Source organism: Pipistrellus kuhlii, unplaced genomic scaffold, assembly GCF_014108245.1.
Source record: "Pipistrellus kuhlii isolate mPipKuh1 unplaced genomic scaffold, mPipKuh1.p scaffold_m20_p_8, whole genome shotgun sequence".
Classification (NCBI taxonomy): Eukaryota; Metazoa; Chordata; class Mammalia; order Chiroptera; family Vespertilionidae; genus Pipistrellus; species Pipistrellus kuhlii.
The window spans coordinates 31031239-31049578 of NW_023425584.1; the positions used below are offsets into that span (position 1 = coordinate 31031239).

At 58.7% G+C, this 18340-nt stretch overlaps 2 protein-coding genes across 3 annotated transcripts; one reads left to right on the forward strand and one right to left on the reverse strand.

Moving 5' to 3' along the window:
• The first annotated feature begins 2190 nt into the window (after positions 1-2190).
• SHROOM1 (shroom family member 1) lies at positions 2191-7076 on the forward strand. The gene is made up of 8 exons (XM_036424544.2): positions 2191-2481; positions 3505-4484; positions 4577-4629; positions 4858-5067; positions 5260-5790; positions 5891-6014; positions 6133-6405; positions 6486-7076. The coding sequence occupies exons 1-8, from the start codon at positions 2394-2396 to the stop codon at positions 6816-6818; spliced, it is 2592 nt and encodes an 863-aa protein (XP_036280437.2). The 5' UTR covers positions 2191-2393; the 3' UTR covers positions 6819-7076.
• A 7318-nt stretch (positions 7077-14394) lies between these two features.
• SOWAHA (sosondowah ankyrin repeat domain family member A) lies at positions 14395-17357 on the reverse strand. 2 transcript variants are annotated; one of them, XM_045576560.1, is made up of 2 exons: positions 16675-17357; positions 14395-16590 (listed from the first exon to the last, which is right to left on the reverse strand). In XM_045576560.1, the coding sequence occupies exons 1-2, from the start codon at positions 16968-16970 to the stop codon at positions 15231-15233; spliced, it is 1656 nt and encodes a 551-aa protein (XP_045432516.1). In that variant the 5' UTR covers positions 16971-17357; the 3' UTR covers positions 14395-15230. The 2 variants fall into 2 exon arrangements, with proteins under 2 accessions (XP_045432516.1, XP_045432515.1); XM_045576559.1 differs by having other exon boundaries at positions 14395-16589; positions 16665-17357.
• Positions 17358-18340: the final 983 nt, after the last annotated feature.

The following is an 18340-nucleotide window of genomic DNA, read 5'->3' on the forward strand; positions in this document are numbered from 1 at the left end:
CTCGAGGGTCCGCTCCGCCCTCCGCTCCGCCCTCGGCGGGCCCGGGAAGGTGGGTTTCTCCGGTCCGCGGCCGCGCTGCCCACCGGCTGGCGCTCTGAGCCCTCCCGCCCGGACGGCGGGTCCAGCGGGACGGGCCGCGCCATGAGCCGGCCCGCTGCCCCCGGCGGCCCCCGCGCTCCGACCCCAGAGACCCCGCGCCGCCGCCGCGCCACGTGACGCGGCCGCCCCCCGCGGCCGCCGGCCGGGGCCTCTCCTCTCCTCTCCCGCGTGTCCGGGCTCCGGAGCCGGGAGACTCAGGTATGTGATCCGGCCATGCCGCCGCCTCCAGGCGTCAGCAGCATCCGCGGTTCCTGCACCGCACGCAGGAGTCTGCGGGGAGGCTCCGGGGGAGGGCGCTGGGGTCTGGCACAGCCCTGGGACCTTGCAGAATGACTGCCAGGTCAGACCTACTGTGGGGGGCTTGGGTGCAGGACAGTGCCTGGGACCCAGACACTCAGCCTGGCGGGGAGCCTGCCTTGCAGCAGTGGCCCCTGGGCGAGCCTAGTTCTGGGGGTAGTTCATCTGGGAGGGGCGGCCTGCACACACCCTCCCGGGCCTGGTGGGAGGGGGTACCACTTAATTCTGGCCCTTGCTGGTCATGTGAGTTTGTCCGCCTTTCTGGTCACCTGATCTGGATCTGCTCCCATTGGCTTGGGATGGTTGTACCCACTGGAAGCTGTCTTCGTTTATTTCCCCAGCAACCTCCAACTGACACCCTGGGTCAGCCTGCTGGTCCGGCGCCACCTCTCCACGGAGGCCCGGACCCATATCCCACCTTCTCCACTGCCAGGCTTGCCGCAAACACTGTAAAGCCCACGGGCCTCAAATGGAATGGGCACCGGCCCCTAGATCAATCCCATCTCAGCTTCCTCCTTTCTGAGCGTGGCACCTGCCTCTTCCAGGCCCGCAGCTCGGCATGCTGAAGTCATCTTTCTCTCCTTCCCCTCTTGCTCATTTGTTTAGGCCAGTGGTCGGCAAACTCATTAGTCAACAGAGCCCAATATCAACAGGGCAACGATTGAAAATTTCTTTTGAGAGCCAAATTTTTTAAACTTCTTCTAACACCAGCCGCTTCAAAATAGACTCCCCCCAGGCCGCGGTATTTTGTGCAAGAGCCACACGCAAGGGGCCAAAGAGCCGCATGTGGCGCTCGAGCCGCAGTTTGCCGACCACTGGTTTAGGTGATAACTACACATTGCATATGCCCTCCTCCGCCCGCCACGGGACCCCAATCCGGTGGTTTTCCAGCCGAGAGTCCATGCCTCCCCCGCTCTGGCCAGCTTGGCGGAAGAGCGCTCTGAGCTACAGCTCCGGACTTCGCTGCAGACACGCCCTGCAGCCCAGCCCACAGCTGACCCTGACGCCGATGCTGGGGCTCCTGGGCTGAGCCCCCTCCAGCCACAGGGACTGCGAGAGGCCCCCTGCAGCCAGACAAGTGTGAGAGCTCCTTCCTCTTTGTGCCGAGGCCCCAAAACACAGGACAGGAGCTGGGCCGCCTGGCAGAGCAGGTTCTGCAGAGGTGTGAGTGTCCTGCGGGGGCCACCGCCGCAAACGCATCCTGAGACGAGAGCAGTAAGAAAATAGATACGTACCCACATTCTTATTATCCATTCAAGCTGTCCTTACTCAGTGAACTCAGAGTCTTCTGTGTCAACAAAGTGATTCACAAATAAGGTAGCATTTTGAAGACCTTTGTTGAGGAAACATCGCTGTGCTCGAACAGTCGCCATGCCTGTAGACTCAGCAAGCCCGCCTGGGCAGGCAGGGGTGGCACGAGCCAAGGTGCTCCCACGCTGGCCCAAAAGGGTAGGAAGAGAGAGGGCTAGTGTCTGGGCACGGAGATGGGGTTCCCAGAGGAGGCGACTGTCCTCCCGGGGCAGGGCTGCTACTCGAGGAGCTTCTAGAAGGCTCAGGTGAGCTTGCTTTTTCAGTTCCTACATCAGATGGGGGCACCCTCTTCTGCACTCCCCACCAAGCAGCTCAGGGAAGGCAAGCCCTCTCTCCCCATAGCCCATGAGGACCCCAGTTTCCCAAGACTCAAAGCTGCTTTTACCCCTGACCAAGGCATTCCCACTCAACTCCCACCCCCACCCCCACCCCCTACACCTGCACTGGGAGGTACAGATTTCTGCCAGTTCTGCTCCCAGCTGTGCTTGCCTGCTTTTCTGGTCCGTGTCCGTGGTGGCTGCTGCCTCGCCCAGGGCGCCCCAGAAAAGACTGCTGGGGGGGAAGAGGAGACAGACGCAGAGGAGCCCTCTTCCTTCGCTGCCATCTGCTCCTTACAAGCTGGCTCCTCACCTTGCCATTCAACAGATACTTGACGTCGACTGCGTGCTGGGTGTGGGGGTGCAGAGATGAGTACACACAGCGCCTGTCCTCAGGAAGCTCAGGGTGGGAGTGGGAAGAAGGAATCAGGCAGGCCCGCAGTTACAACCCAGGGTGATGAGCGCTGCCGAGATTCCCAAAGGCCAGGAGACCCCTGCGCGGAGCCCCGTTGGCGGTGCAGGAACAGTGGGACAAGAGGCGATGAGCCTGTCATGACCAGACAGAAGGCAGCCTCCAGAAGCAGGGCCTCGGCCAGTGGTTTGAGGGGAGGTGGGACTTTCCCACAGTGGAGTGGGGGCTGTGTGGGAGGCAGGGGCGGGTGGGGAAACTGGCTCTCAGCAGGGTTTGCTTCTAGGAAATGGATCTGGCTGCAGTGAGCCTGGAGGCAGGGCTCTGCCTCTTACCAGCTGTGTGCCCCTGGGCAAGTGATTTCCCGCTCAGAACCCCAGCTTCTTCATTTGTAAAATGCAGAGGGCAGTTGGGAGGAGCAAGATACAATAAATATTTATAGAAAGCACATAACTGGCAGGGGACAGGGAGGAGGCTGTGAGGCTGACCTGCCCCCTGACCTGGGCCTTCCAGGCTCCTTTCTTGTCCCAGAACGCTCCTGACCATTGTTCATCGGGGAAAGAGCACACCGAGAAGCTAACAAAGCGCCAGGAAGCAGCCGGGCGGGACGGGGCTGGCAGGGAAGGAGCATGGGTACATTTTCAGGCCTCCCGTGGGGGACCCGCCAGGAGCGCCCCTGCAGGGAATGGCCAGGGGCCAGTTCCTTCCCCTGGGCTGAGACCCTCAACCTCCAGAGTTGCTTCCTGGGTTTGGCCTACCGCCCATGCCATTTTTTTTTTCTCCACAGAGGGAGGGAGAGGGAGAGACAGAGACAGAAACATCCATGATGAGAGAGAATCACTGATCCCTGATCCGGCTGCCTCCCCCACGCCCCCAACTACGGATCGAGCCTGCAACCCGGGCATGTGCTCTGGACCAGGATGGGACCTGGACCCTGAGTCCGCAGGCCAAGGCTTTACCCACTGAGCCAAATCAGCTAGGGCTGCCCATGACAGCGCCCGAGACCGTGTGCCTGGAGAGGGGACCGGTAAGCACCTGGGGCCCCATCCCGCGCCCTCTGTGTTCTTCCAGGCCCTGCGGAGCTAGCTGCCCGGCCCCCATCCATCCGCGCAGCCATGGAGGCCATGGGCCCCGGGGGCGGCCGCGTCTCCCCCGCCTCGTCCACGCGCAGCCTGGACCTGCGGCGGCTGTCGGTGCGCGCTGACTCGGCCTACAGCTCCTTCTCCGCGGCCTCGGGCGGCGCCGAGCCGCGCACGCCGTCCCCGGAGGCCGAGCTGCTGCCCTACCTGGACTGGGACTACGTGCGGGTGGTGTGGGGCGGCCCGGCCCCGGCCCCCGCCCTCCGCGCCTCCCCGCAGCCCCGGCCCGCGGCCGCCGCGCGCAACGGGCCGCGCGCCCCGCAGGTCCCCGCGGGGCCGGGGCCGGGGCCGCTCAGCCCGCAGGCCACCCCGCTGCTGTTCGCGCTGGCGGCCGAGGCGGAGGCCGCGGCGCGGGCCGCCGAGCCGCCCAGCCCGCCTGCCTCGCGGGCCGCCTACCGCCAGCGGCTGCAGGGCGCGCAGCGGCGGGTGCTGCGGGAGACGTCCTTCCAGCGCAAGGAGCTCCGCATGAGCCTGCCGGCCCGCCTGCGCCCCGCGGCCCCGGGGCGGCCCCCCGCGGCGCACCCGCGCTCCGCCTCGCTGGGCCACGGGGAAGGGGAGGCGGCGCGCCCCGGGGCCCCCGCGCCTGGAACGGCCGGCCCGGGCCGCCTCGCCCACCCCAACCGGCAGCAACAGCAGTGGTGCCTCTCGGAGCCGGGGAAGCCGGACGGCCCGGGTCCGGGCGCTGGGATGGCCGGGGAATGCTCCAGCTTTGGCTTCGCCAGGCCTGAGACCCAGGAATGGCAGCATCAGGCGGGGGCAGAGTTCGAAGGTCACCAGATCAGATGGCTGAGAGGCACGGAGGACCCCGAGCCCCTCTCCTGGAAGCTGGACGACGACGACCACGCCTACAGGCCTGCTCCAAGGACTCAGAGCGCCGCGCCAGGGGAAGCCGTGGGCCCCTGGGGAGTCCAGGTCTGGGAGAGCAGGGCAGCAGGCTTGGGGTGGGCACATCTGGACGGCTGAGAACTTGAGCCACATGACATCTCACCTGTTTGCCTTTCCAGGCTGTTCTTCAAGGAGCAGAGCCCAGACCCTTGTTTCAGGCCACACATCCCAGGTGAGAGACACGGCTCACTCTCGGCAGGAGGCAGCTTTCACGGCTCTTGCCCCAGAAAAGAGAAGGCCTCCCACCTACCCCCAGCCTGAGCCTTGGGGCTCTGTATTTTGCAAACCAAATCTCCCCTCTTCCCCCCATCCCCACCTCCCAACACTTGACTGTCTCTCTGGTGCAGCACCAGGAGCTTCCGTCCTGGTCCCTGTGGTCAGCGTGGCTCTCTGCCTCCAGGTTCCTGACTCAGAAGGCAGCTGCCGTGGTGTGTCCCTCAGAGGGCGCCCAGAGCAAGCCCGCTGACGGTGAGCTCCGAGTCCCGGAGACCCACATGGTGTGTGCCCGGCTCCCTTCCCTCCCGGATGATGAGGTCTTCCTGGAAGAAGCCCCGCTGGTCAGCATGAGGGCGCCTCCCGACTCCCATGCCCCGCCGGGTCCTCCGGCCAGGTGAGCTCTCTCTGGCTCCCAAGCAGAGTGAGGCATCCCCTTTGCGCACACAGCCTCACAGCGCCGAGGGGCGGGGAGCCCGCCCTGGCTGCGCCTGGGGGCCTGGGCGATGGGGTGGTGGCAGGTGGCCCGGGGACACCACCACTGGTCCAGCCGTAACTCTTTCTGACTCAGTGTTCCTTCCATTCCCAGTGTCCGTGCCTCTGACCCACACCATGCAGCCCGCTGGGGCCAAAGGCCTGGCGGGGCTCCAGAGCACCCCCTACAGGGGCTCCTGGAGACTGCAGGGACAGGTGACTGCTGGTCCGCAGGCTGCCGTTCCCCGGGGACTGCAAATGGTGACGTCCCAACCGCCGACTCCGCTGGACTGCTGACGACGGACTTCCGGGCAGCGGGGGAGAGTGACTCCCTCACACCTCTCCCTGCCGATGCCCCGGGACCTCCAGGCAGGGATACCCCAGGGCCCCCCGATGACACGGCCTCGGCCTGGGGCACGGTCCAGCCTGGGTCCAAGCCAGCGTGGCCGAGTCCACGCCTGGAGCAGCTGGTTCAGGAGCTTGCCAGACTGGATCCCTCTCTGAGCGACTCTCTCACATCCTACCCCAGCCCAGAGCCGCCGCTGGACCTGCTGGACGGGCTGATTCCGTTAGCCGAGGTCTGGGCTGCCATGAGACCAGCCCGTGGCAGGGCCGGCGAGGAGGCTGCTGGCGTTTCTGAGCCGGGGTGAGTGAGGGGCACCGGGGACGCAGGGCATTCGGAGCCCGTGCAGTCCGGGGCAGCACAACCCAGGGCTCCCCCTTGTCCCCCTGTCCCATCTGTCTAGCTCCACCCGGGTCCTGCCAACTTCTCAGGAAGAAATGAGGCCTGAACACCTCACCCCTCACCCTGTGTCTGACCGGCCATGTGGCCAGGGTCTGCCTGAGCCAAGCAGCATCCACGCTAAGAAAGTGAGTGAGTGTGAATGTGGTGGGGCTGCTGGAGGCTGGGTGGGACCGGAGACCTGAGTTTGGCCTGAGATGGCAGGAGCCCGGCCGGAGCCTTAAAGCAGCCCCACCTTCCCTGCAGGCGGAGCTGGCGGACCTCCTCCAGGAGATGCTGCGGGGCCTTCAGGCGGAGCAGGAGCAGCTGCAGGGGACGGCCCAGACCTGGGCCAGGCGCGGGGCTGCGCTGGAGGCCGCGGTGGGCCAGGCCTGTGCCCCCCGCGAGCTGGAGCGGTTCAGCCGGTTCATGGCCGACCTGGAGCGGGTGCTTGGCCTCCTGCTGCTGCTGGGCAGTCGCCTGGCTCGCGTGCACCGGGCCCTGGCTCGCACGGGAGCCCACGCAGACCCTGAGGAGCAGGTAAAGGGGTTCGGCGGCAGGAGAGCAGGGTGGCGAGGCACACCTGCCCCGCTCACGGCGCCCTCTCCCCGCGGCTCCAGGCCTGTCTGCTGCAGCGACTGGGGCTCCTGCAGCGGCAGCAGGAGGACGCCAGGGAGCTGAAGGAGCACGTGGCGCGGCGCGAGCGGACCCTGCGGGAAGTGCTGGTGCGGGCACTGCCCGCCGGGGAGCTGCGGGCCTACTGCGCGCTCCTGGCCGGCAAGGCCGCCGTCCTGGCCCAGCAGCGCAGCTTGGACGAGCGGGTGCGGCTCCTTCAGGACCAGCTGGATGCCGTCCGGAGCGGCCTCGGCCATCAACCCCCGTCTCCCAGGCCGGCCTCTTCCCCAGGGACCCGGCCTCCGGACACACCGCCCTTCTCCCCTCTGCTCATTTAGTCACCCGCGGCCGAGGTGGGGAGCTTTGCCCCCTGCCTTTCACGCACCAGCCTGGGGGTGACGCTGGCTTACTGGGTGCTTTTCCCCCCTGGGGTGGGGATGACCCAGGCCAGGCCCTCCCGAGATACTTCATTGTCATGTGGCCTCACCTATTTCTTGAGGATTGTTTGGTAATGAACATGGATTTTACAAACTGCCGTATTCCCCCTTTTTGTGATGAGAGATGGGCTCGGTGAGGGGGAGGAGACAAGACAGATGCAAAGCAGCCGTTTCTTCTCAATAAAAACTGGTGAGAGAAGTGTGATGCCACGTGAAGCTCGTTTGCGGGGAGGGTCTTGTTGGCTGATCGCACACAGCCGCTTATCTGACTAGCGCTGAAGAGGGGATCAGTGAGGTCTGAGAATCAGGAAGACGAGAACCAGGTTTGAAAGCAGGAGGGACCGGTAGAATCCTCACTGTTCTGGTAACAGCGTCACTACCAAAGCCAAGGCCCGGCTGCCTGAGTCGAGGCCTCCTTTGCTGGTTTTACCCAAGCCCCCAACCTCAGGAGTGGAAGTGGGGTACTGCCTCCCTTCAGGACCCAACGGATAAAGTCCCCAGCGTTTTCCTGTGGATTAGAATGTTTTGCTGCCTCAGAGCCCTGACACATGCCCAGTGCAGTTGGAAATGTGGGGACATTCATCCTAAGAGCTTTCTTCCTCTTCCAATTATGTTTCCAGCGTTGACTTGATCTCATGCTCCTAAGGAGACTCCACTGGGTCTGCCAGGCTTGAGGAGGGCCGATGGGGAAGGGAGCAGAAGGTGAGGCCTGGGGGACCTGAGACCCACCTGTGAGGGCTGAGGACCGGGGGGGGGGGGGGGGGGGGGGAAGGGGGCTCGGGGGGGGGGGGCAGCTCACCTGTGTGCCAGAGACACTGACGTGAGGGTGGGCTGGGGGTGGAGGGGCTGACACAGGACAGGCACGCTCCTCCATGTGTGCATCGGCCCAGGGTGCCCAGAATCCGTGTTAAGTTCTCAAAGACACCCGTGAAAAACCCTCGTTCCCATTTGTAGCTGCCAACACCAGGGAGATTCAGAACACGGTCCATGCAAACGCGCAGTGTGTTTCTGGAAGTCGGGCGCATGAGAAAGCATGTGTATTTAAAGCCACGGACCCCAAAGTGAGAAACCGCTGCTCCCGGGCTTGTTTTCTGATGCCCATTGTCACCGAGTGCAACTGGGTGGGAGGTTTAAATGGCGGCATTCATAGCGAAAGCCTGAGTGGCAACAGTGGTGCTATTGAGCGCAGAACAAAGCTCCCATTGTGCCTCTTTATAAGAAACATATGGGGCTCCTGCAGAGGCAGCTGCGGCCCTAACAGGATGCTTTGAACACTGCGGAGCCCGGGGTCCTGGGCCTCGCAGGGCAGCTGGCTTCTAGACACGTCCTGGATGGAACCTACTTATTTCTGTCTCCTGCCCTGTTCCAGGCCCCACTGCGTTAGCCCATTGTGACAGCCTTAGAAACTCGCGTAAAGGGTCCGTTAGGCCAGTGGAAATGGTGTGTTTCAGAGGAAGCACCCCCAGGCCGGCATGGCCGGAGTGGGCCTGGGGAGCGGCGTCGGCCATCGTCCCGTTTGATGGCACTTCGGTTCAGTGTTGCGGCTTCCCCTGGAGAAGTACAAGGCCTCTCTGTTTTCCCCTCCAGATCAGGGGGCCGCCAAGGTAGGTGGGCACCGACTGCTCCCGTCTCCCCCCTCTCTCTCTCTTTAAAAATATATTTTATTGCGTTTTTACAGAGAGGAAGAGAGAGGGAATAGAGAGTTAGAAACATCGATGAGAGAGAATCATCGATCAGCTGCCTCTTGCACACCCCCTACTGGGGATGTGCCCGCAACCAGGGTACATGCCCTTGACTGGAATCAAACCTGGGACCCTTCAACTCCGCAGGCCGACGCTCTATCCACTGAGCCAAACCGGTTTCGGCATCCAGTCCTCTCTTGTCCCTGTTTCCCTCCTGCCCCAGGCATTAGGGCAAGGATGAGCTCCCGTGCTAGCAGGTGTTCCGTGTTGGTACCATAAACCAAGACTTGAAGGACCAGGAGCCGAGTGAACTTCACCTCCAGGACGCTGCCAGCAGAGGGCACTGTTCTCCTTACGATGGAAGCTGCTACCCGCACTGGACCACCTGCAGCCTCCCAGCTCCCAGGCTCTCTGGGCTGGCCAAGGGGAGCAGTGTCCCTGCCGGGCCTGGGGGATGGGGTTAGGCCTTTTGACTTCTGTCGGAAAGCAGTGCTGGCCAGGCAGCCCTTGGGCAGGCTGTCTGGCTTTCCTTAGTCATTAAAACAGCCTTACTTAGTCCCCCCAGGGTGGAACAGGGTGTCTTGGGTCTCTGTGGCCCCCTTTGACGTCACGCCTTCCCCCCAGCCTCGCCCCCGCCTCCGCCCCCGCTGCCCGCGGGGTGCCTGCCGGCTCTGCCCGGCCGGCTGTGCCTGGGATGGTTGCTGAGCAACAGGCAGCTCAGCGCCCGCCTCCCAGGCTCGCCCCCGCCGCCCTCGCTGCTGCTCCCAATATGGATGCAATTAGTGTGCTTTTACCTCCAGACTGCAGCTTGGAAGCGGATAGGGAAGCAATGTTCTCCTGCCACAAAGCAGCGCCAATCTGCCTTGCACAGCCGGCTCCACACGCCACGCACCTCCCGGAGCAGCTGGCAGAAAAACCTCCTCGTGGGTCCTCCCCTGTGAATCACAAGTTTAAGAGGGAATTTAGAGCAATTGTGGTTGAGAACCGCAGAGAGGGGAGGCCGGTGGGGAGGTGTGGGGGAGGGAACTGTTACAAAGCAATCTTCTCCACGGCCCTGCAGGGCTATTATCACAACAGGTGCTTTGCTGACGTCTTTGGAACGTCCGTCTCCCTCCCTCCCTTCCTCTTTCTCCCTTCCCCTTCTTCCCTCTTCCCTGTAGTCACACCCGAGGCTACTTCTGCTTCAGGGTTCAAGTCCAGACGTGTGGCGGGCCTCTGCGGAATGGTGAGGCCGGGGCAGAGGTTGAAGGCAAAAAGCTACCTGGAGAGGAATAGAGTTTGTGTATTTATGCAGACATTTTAAAAGGTCAAATAACTCGTTAAAGGAAAGGTCCCAAGCGAGGGGAGAATGCACGTCCTGGTGTTACTGGAAAGGGGACCTGGCCCTGACCGCTCCGCCTGGGACCCAGCAGGAGTGTGCTGGGGAGAGAGTGGGGACGGATGGGTCTTTAACAGCATGAGTCCAGGTGACTATAAGGGAACATTTATTAAAGCTGGAGACATAGAGACAAGAAAGGGCTTACCATAGAAGCAGCAGGAGAGCCTGGGTTGTCTGCTTTAGCTCCCTGCAAAATCAGAGAAAAGGGGGCCTTGGGGACATGTTCGGGGGATTGGCCAGGGATGAGCTGCTGCTGCCCATTGCTCCCCTGGTTACAAGCCTCATGGGGTTCTTTAGAGTTTAGGCATTAGAGTTTAGCCTGCCTGTGGGGGGAGAAGAGGGAAAAGGGAGTGGGGCCTGCTCCTCAGGGGGAGCACAGGCTGGGTCCTTTGTGTTGAGGGTATTTATCTCACTCTGCTGGAGGGAATCTTAGGGGAGGCCTCAGGGGAGGGTCTCAACAGAATATTCATCAGCTTTTCGGATGTGCTCTTTCACCATCACGATCTCCACTGCTTGGTCTGGGCCCTTGGTCTTGAGTCCATGCAGCTGGTCCTGAGGCAGCCACAGAGTCACTGGTCTGGTTTTGCTGCTCTTTGGGGTCTGGAGCTGAAATACAACTGATGCCTAGATGTTATCTTTTAAGGAGGAGAAGGTCTGGGGGGTAGGGGGTTGTTTAAACCACATGACCAGCAATGTGCTAGTGGTGAAAATGTTACCCTGAGGGGCGGTTCTTGTTTTCCCAGTTTTGCCCTTTGCTGGGCACCCAGGGCTTTCTGTCCACGTGACCTGTACCTGGCCCATCGTCCTTGCTCTGCTCATGTCTAACTGCCTGTAATACTAGGTGTGCCTAAGCTTTATGACTGTGTGTTGAGGGCTGAATGACAACTGTCTAGTTCTGGAAGGTGGGGGTAGGGATTCTAGAGGAATATGAATTAAGACATTGTTATGCCTCTCAATTAAATCAATATTACATAGTAAGTATGAAATAAGTTTCCTTTTGTGGAATACATGTTTTCTCGCAAAGCACATTGGTTTTTGTTAATTCTAACCGGAGGATTTTTTTTTCCTATTGATTTTTAGAGAGTGGAAGGGAGGGAAAGAGTAGGGGTAGGGGAGAGAGATAGGCATTGATATGAGAAAAACATATCAATTGGTTGCCTCCCACATATGCCCTGACCAGAGTTGGGGACAAACCTGCAACCCAAGTATGTGCCCTTGACGGGGAATCGAACCCTAAGACCCTCCATTTTTCGGGCCAATACTCTAACCCAGGCGTCTTCAAACTACGGCCCGCGGGCCACATGCGGCCCGCAGAGGAGTCTGATCCGGCCCGCCAGGTTTTTTGGGCAGTGAGCGCAGCCGAGGTGTTACAGTAGGAATTAGTAGTTCATATAGTCCGGCCCTCCAGCTCTCTGAGGGACCGCGATCTGGCCCCCACTTTAAAAAGTTTGAGGACCCCTGCACCACTAAGCAAAGCTGGCCAGGGCTTGATTGTCCTTTATGTGCGCAATCACTAACATGGTTAACAATGGTGATCATGTGAAGCACAGCCACCAATCAGAGCTGTTTGGGAGTGCAGCTGGATACCTCCGTGGGGCCAGCTTGGCCCCCCAGGTAATATTTCAGGTTGGTTTGTAGTTCCCAAAGAACTCCACCTACTCATTTCCTACGCTTCTCCCACGATAGCCAGTAGGGTAGGTACTGCCAGGCTTCTGTCCCACAGAAAAGGGACATGGAGCTTGGGAAATTGGGTGACTTGCCAAAACTGGTTTGGCTCAGTGGATAGAGCGTTGGTCTGCAGACTGAAGGTCCCAGGTTCCATTCCGTTCAAGGGCATGTACCTTGGTTGCAGGCATGTCCCCAGTAGGGGGTGTGCAGGAGGCAGCTTGCTGATGTTTCTCTCTCATCGATGTTTCTAGCTCTCTATTCCACTCCCTTACTCTCCGTAAAAAATCAATAAAAAGTTAAAAAAGAAAAGAAAATTGGATGACTTTCCTAAGGTCACTAAATGGGCAAAGAGCTGAGATTGAGATCACCTTGCTTTTCTGCAACAGGATATTGTGATGGGAAAAGCACAGGATGCCATCCCATGACACTGACCTCGCTGTGGGGCCTGAACAGGCCACTTACAGTTTCTCCTGGCTTCAGTTTCCTCACTCTAAAATCAGCACACCAACAGGACAGACCTTTCAGGTTGTAGTCAGTATCTGCAAAGTGTTTAGAACTGTCCCTGGCACGTAATAAACACAGGTCTTACGTGTATTACCCACACCCCGGTCTCCATTAGTGAAGTGAGACATGCTCCAAGACAACCTCCCACCTTCTATAAGAGAAATAAAAAACTTCATTAAAAAGCTTGCTCTGGATGTGACTCTCATGCATCTACATCAACAATTCTCCCTACTAAGAGGAGTGACTCTCTTCCCTGTGGTCATTCTAACCAGCTAAATTGCCTCCCTGTATTAACAATTATTTTTGTGTGTGTCAGTTGGAAATACCCTCCCACAAGTGTACCTCCTTGCTAGGCAATATATGGTTCGTGAAAACTTTCCACAGGCACAGCAAACCTTAATTCCCTAGTGATTTACCTTATAACGTCAGAAAGTGTTGGCCTGCAAGGAAAAAGCAGTGGCTTCTAACACCTGAGTTTTAGGCTTGGTGATCTTAAACTCTTGTCAAATGTTTTACCCCTTTTATTTTTATTTCTTTATTTTTAAATGTATTTTGATTGATTTCAGAGAGGAAGGGAGAAAGAGAGAAAAATAGAGACATCAGTGATGAGAGAGAATCATTGGTTGGCTGCCTCCTGCATGCCCCCCTACTGGATATCAAGCCCGCAACCTGGGCATGTGCCCTTGACCAGAATCAGACCTGGGACCCTTCAGTCCGCGCAGGCCAAAGCTCTATTCCCTGAGCCAAACCGGCTAGGGCTGTTTCACCTCATTTAGAAAGATTGCAGCACACTCTTTTGAAACATGAAGATTCTTCTGGCAGCTTGAGTAAACCTCCTCTGATTTAAATGTGCAATAAACATTCGTTATTATTATTACTACCCTACCGGCTTAGATTTTTATCTTTCTCAAGGTGGGTCATATTTGCGTTTGTGACCTATTTTAAAGTCAAGCCTCTTTTTTACAATGGGAAATCTCTGCTATTTTATTGCCTTCTAGACCTTCACTCAGATTGCTATAATTATTGCCTCCCACAATTTTCCTGCAGAGGCAGAAGATTTCGTCTTCATTTAAAAATAATTTATGCAGCTTAGCTAGAGCTCTTGTGAGGAATGTGGGAAGGGCAGATCAGAGCTTACATGTATCTGCAGTGTTGGCTCCCATGGCCATGAGGGGTTGACGCCTTTTATTTTGCAGAGCAATTCAAACTCTTTCAGTGATAAAGTGGCAGAAGAGGGATGAGGAGAAAAGGGAGATTAAGTAGATAAAAAGGAGAAGGAAAGAAAAATACAGTGGCAAGAGCTGTAAAAGGCTTAAGGGAAGTACATCATCTCACAAGCAGAAACAGAGAAAGAGGCTGTTTATTTCATTGCTTAAGTCAAAACATTCCATGAAGGACTGCCTTACATAATTCCAGAGGCCTCGCTGAAATATGTATTTTTGGGAGGGGAACCCCACTACCTTGTGCCACAAAAGCTATTTGATATAACTAATGACATGCAAACACAATTTGCAAAAGCAGAGTATTACCACCATATGATTTTTTTAAAAAAAGGTTGAGCAAATAGATTCCACATCTCTAAAACAAAACAACAAAAAACATTGTAATTACACTGTCATGAACCTGGGAAATCTTGGCCATACCTACAAACCTCTCAGTTATAGAAAGGAGCAAAGGTCCAGAGACATCAGGTCACCCCTCTGAGGTCACTAAGCAGAGACTTCACATTTGGTATTTTGGATTAAGTTGTTTGCTTTCAGAAATGGATGTCATGTCGTACTTTCCAATTGTGTAGAACAGTAGTCAGCAAACCGTGGCTCTTTGACCCTTTGAGTGTGGCTCTTCCACAAAATACCACGTGTGGGTGCGCACGTACAGTGCGATTGAAACTTCGTGGCCCATGCCCAGAAGTCGGTTTTTGGCTCTCAGAAGAAATTTCAGTCATGATGTTGATATTTGGCTCTGTTGACTAATGAGTTTGCTGACCACTGGTCTAGAACGTTCATGTAAAATAGTTGGTCCTTGATTATATTCATTATTGTTTTACCAGTTATTATTTTATTCTGCTATGCCTTTTTTTTTTTTTTTTTTGAATGGCAGCCCAACGTTGAGTAGTCATCTACTGCATTGAAAGTCTCAGCCAGATTTTAAAAACCACAGAATGAGAAATATGGTACAACAGTGCAATTCACATAAATCACATTTAATTAACTATTCATGCCAAATCAAAATAGACACCCACCAGTGCCAAAGACACGTGTTTATATTTCACCATAAAGATAACCACAAATTAAAAGTATTTGTCCAAATGTCTCTTTTCTCTCGTTAGTAAATCACCTTTACTCCCAAGACACATTTGCTTCCTAATGTTTAGCATTCACAGCACAAGTGAAGTTAATTACATTTAATGGTCATATTCTATGTTCAAGATTCTCTGAACTCTTGATTGCCTAAAACGAGGTAGATAAACATTTAAGGATTTTGTTGGTTGGGAATCATTTCCTTTAGATCTTGATAATAATTTTTAATCATTTTAAATAGAATTCCAAAATCTTTACCAAAGATCAAAAATGTCTAAGCCTGTTGCCTAAAAATGGAAAAATATAATTTCAAAAGGTTATGAAAATTGCTTTACCTCATTTCAATTTAAAAAATTGGGATAAAAGCATCAAATTACAAAACCACCAGTATCTTACAGCTGACACACCACCCAACCTCACACAGCACTTAAAGGGACCCTTGCAACCTGTCCTGGCTTGGGAGTGTATAGATGCAGAGGCACTGGGTTAACTCATGAAGGGACTAGACCAGCTGCTGGCCCCTTAACCTCTGATCCTAAATTTCAAGTCTCCTCCAAAGTGTAAGCCTGAGTCCTGGCATTCTCATGGGAAGCTCTCCCTGAGACCTTGAATCCCATCTCTGACGGCAGATCAAGCTACAGACAGAAGCTGGAGGCATAAGCCCACCGGGGGAAACACTGTAGCGGACAAGGTTGGAACCCGGATGGAGCCTTGGTCATGCGCAAGCTTAGGCTGAGGGGCAGGCCGGATTGGATCCCCGCAGCAGCGCCAGGACCGCCAGTCAGGTTGTGGGGGGCAGGCTGGGCATGAGACCAGCGAAAGGTCCTCCTGGCATGGACCCCCGAGAGATTTCTGAGAAGGCCGGCGGCAGGCCGCTCCGGGCCTTTGTCTTTTTGCGAGGAGCCAAGGGCGAGGCTCCCAGGAACTTGCTGAAGGAGCCAGACTTCCGCAGGCCCCGCGCCAGGTCCTGGAGCATCAGGTCGTCGGCCAGGACGCCCAGGAACGCGCTGGTGGTGGAGCTGAGGATGGTGGCGGCCACCTGCACGGGGCGCCGGACCACGAGGGTGCCGTTCGCCCCGCCGCCGGCCCCGCCGGGCTTGGAGGCGCCCCGCAGGCCGGGGTCGCCCAGGAGCTGGCGCAGCGCGTACGAGGCGCCCGGCCGCAGGTAGTGGTGCGCGCGCCGCCCGCTGTGGTCGCGCACGGCCACCTGCGCGCCCAGCCCCACCAGCAGCGCCGCCACCTCCTCGCGGCCGTGCAGCGCGGCCAGGTGCAGGGGCGTGTAGCCGCCGCGGGAGCGCGCGTTCAGGTCCACGGGCGCGCCCCCGAGCCCCGACACCTGCACCAGCTGCAGCACCATCTCACGGTCGCCGCTCTTGGCGGCCCAGTGCAGGGCCGTGTAGCCGGACATGAAGTCGGGCTTGGCGGCCAGGCCGCGGTCGCGCAGCAGCAGGCCGTGCAGCTGGTGGCTCCAGCGGCCGCCCGCCGCCCGCACCAGCCACTCGTGCTCGGCCGGCTCCAGGGGCACGGCCGGCGGCGGCGGCGCGGGGGGCGCCTCCTCCGTGTCCGGGCTCAGCAGGCGCGGGCCGGCGCGGGACAGGCGCCTCAGGTGCGGGGAGCGGCCGAGCCCCAGGGGGCCCGACTCCTCCACCGACAGCCGCCGCCGCAGCAGCGGGGAGCCCCGCGGGCCCGGTTCCTCCGACAGCTGGCGGCGCAGGCCCTGCTCCTCGGCGCGGATGCGGAACGCGGCGGGGACGCAGCGCACCGGCAGCATGCAGGGCTTCTGGGGGGGCGCGCGCCGCGGGGGCGGCGGCGGCGGCGGCGGCCCTGGCGTGGCCCCGGGCTCAGGGTCCAGGCTCGGGGGCTCTGCGTGGTGCAAGGAGGCCTCCTCCTCCGACGGTGCCCGGGCCGGGGGGGCCACGTTTGCAGAGAGGCCCTCGGGGGGCTGGACCGGCTCCACGGAGGCTCCGGGCTGCTGGCTCTCGGGGTTTAACCGCAGCTCCCCGGTCGGCGGGGTGAATTCGGAGACCGGAGGAGCCTCGGGGGTGTCCTGTTGCTCCAATGGCGGGGCTGGGTCATCGGAGGCCGAGGACGGAGCACCCGAGGCAGCGGTCTCGGCCGATGAGATGGGCTCGGGGGCGCTGATCGTGGGCTCGGGGGCGCCGATCGTGGGCTCGGGGGCGCCGATCGTGGGCTCGGGGGCGCCGATCGTGGGCTCGGGGGCGCTGGAGGCGGCGGGGCGCGGGGGCTCCGGCGCCCCCCGGGGCCGCAGCTTCTTCTTCAGCACCACGAACTTGACGCCGTCGAGCTCCTTCACCACCGCCACGTCGTTGACGAGCTGCTTGAAGCGCTCCCGGCGGGCGGCGCGGCCGCGCGGGTCGCCGGCGTCCAGCAGCGGCTTGAAGCGGCCCAGCAGCTCGGAGCTGCGCACCTGCCCGCCGCGCTCGTGCAGGAAGCCCAGCACCGCGGCCGGGCTCACCCCGGCGGCCGCGGCGGCGGCGGCGGCGGCGGCGGCCAGCGCCATGGCCGGGCCCCGCGCGGCGGGGAAGCGCGGCGGCCCCGGGTCCCGCGGCCTCGGCCCCCCGGTGGCCGCGGCAGGTGCGCGTCGCGGCGCGCGCTGGGACGCGCCTGAGCCGGGGTTCCGGGAGCCGCGTCCGCCTCGCTGGGCTCACCGGATCGGGTCCTCCGGGGCCGAACGGGCGTGTCCCGGAGCCGGGCCGCGGTCACGGTCACGCCCACGCCGCAGAGCCCGGGGCCTCCGGGGGAAAGGCGCTCGGGGTCGCCGCGCGCGCCCGCGCCCGCGCCTGCCGCCGCCGCGCCCGGGGTCTCCGGGGTAGGTGTCCGCCTTTCTGTTCTGTCCAATGGGTGCCGGGCTCCATCCCCCGGTTCGGTGCTCGCTGTACAGGTGACAGCTGCCACCGGGGAGCGGAACTGCTCCCCCCCCCCCCGCTCCCCCGCCCCCCAGCTCCAGGCGCACACCCAGAAATTAAAGGCGCAGCGCCCGGCAGCCGCAGCTCGGCTCCGGTTGCTAGGTGGGCGTGTTTCCCAGGAATGAATGCCGCAGTCCACCCACAAGGAGCTTAGGATGTTATTCCTTTAAGAAATATTTACCACAAAAATACCGGGCGATGATTTAAAAGCAACCATTTCTTTTAAAGACTATCCGTGCCCCCTCTCCTGTAGTCGAATGCCATTCATACTGGCTTCATGCCATTTGCAGCAAAGACAGTTCGCTGCGCGTGGCAATGTATGTGACACGAGGTTTAGAAGAGGTGTTTAAAAAAAGGAATTTTCTGATGAAGAAATAATACATCTTCACATTGAATTTGGGGAATAAGACCACAGGAAAACATAACGAGTAAAAAAAAAAATAATCACTTGAAATCACCAGTAACATTTTGAAATATTTTTATTCTCCCCCATATACATGTGTATACGTGTTTACACTTTAAAATAAGAATATGACACTGAAAATGTGCTATGCTTTAAAAACTTCATTTAATTTACAAATATTAGTTGAGCACCTTGTATGTGCCAGCATCTTTTCAGGTGGTGATACGTCAATTAGCAAAACAGATAAGCCCTAACTGTTTTTGGCTCAGTGGATAGAGTGTCAGCCTGCGGACAAAGGGTCACAGGTTCCATTCCCGCTAAGGGCACATGCCTGGGTTGTGGGCTCAAACCCCAGTAGGGGGTGTGCAGAAGGCAGTTGATCAATGATTCTCTCTCATCTTTTATGTTTCTCTTTCTCCTCTCCCGTTCCTCTCTGAAATCAATAGAGAAATATGTATATTAAAAAAAAGAGAGAGATAAAAACCCCTGACCTATGGAGTTCACGGATGGTGGGGTGGGAACAGAAGTAATGTGATGAATCTGAGAATTGGAGAGTATGCG

What these genes read in the sequence shown, in the direction of transcription:
- SOWAHA (XM_045576559.1), bottom strand. Translation starts at nt 16,970, where the DNA reads ATGGCGCTGGCCGCCGCCGCCGCCGCCGCCGCCGCGGCCGCCGGGGTG. An exon ending in CCGCCGCCTCCAGCGCCCCC is followed by an intron (nt 16,590 to 16,664) that starts GAGCCCACGATC and finishes GAGCCCACGATC; the next exon opens with AGCGCCCCCGAGCCCATCTC.
- SHROOM1 (XM_036424544.2), top strand. Translation starts at nt 2,394, where the DNA reads ATGAGTACACACAGCGCCTGTCCTCAGGAAGCTCAGGGTGGGAGTGGG. An exon ending in CCGCCGGGTCCTCCGGCCAG is followed by an intron (nt 5,068 to 5,259) that starts GTGAGCTCTCTC and finishes TTCCATTCCCAG; the next exon opens with TGTCCGTGCCTCTGACCCAC. An exon ending in GCAGCATCCACGCTAAGAAA is followed by an intron (nt 6,015 to 6,132) that starts GTGAGTGAGTGT and finishes CCTTCCCTGCAG; the next exon opens with GCGGAGCTGGCGGACCTCCT.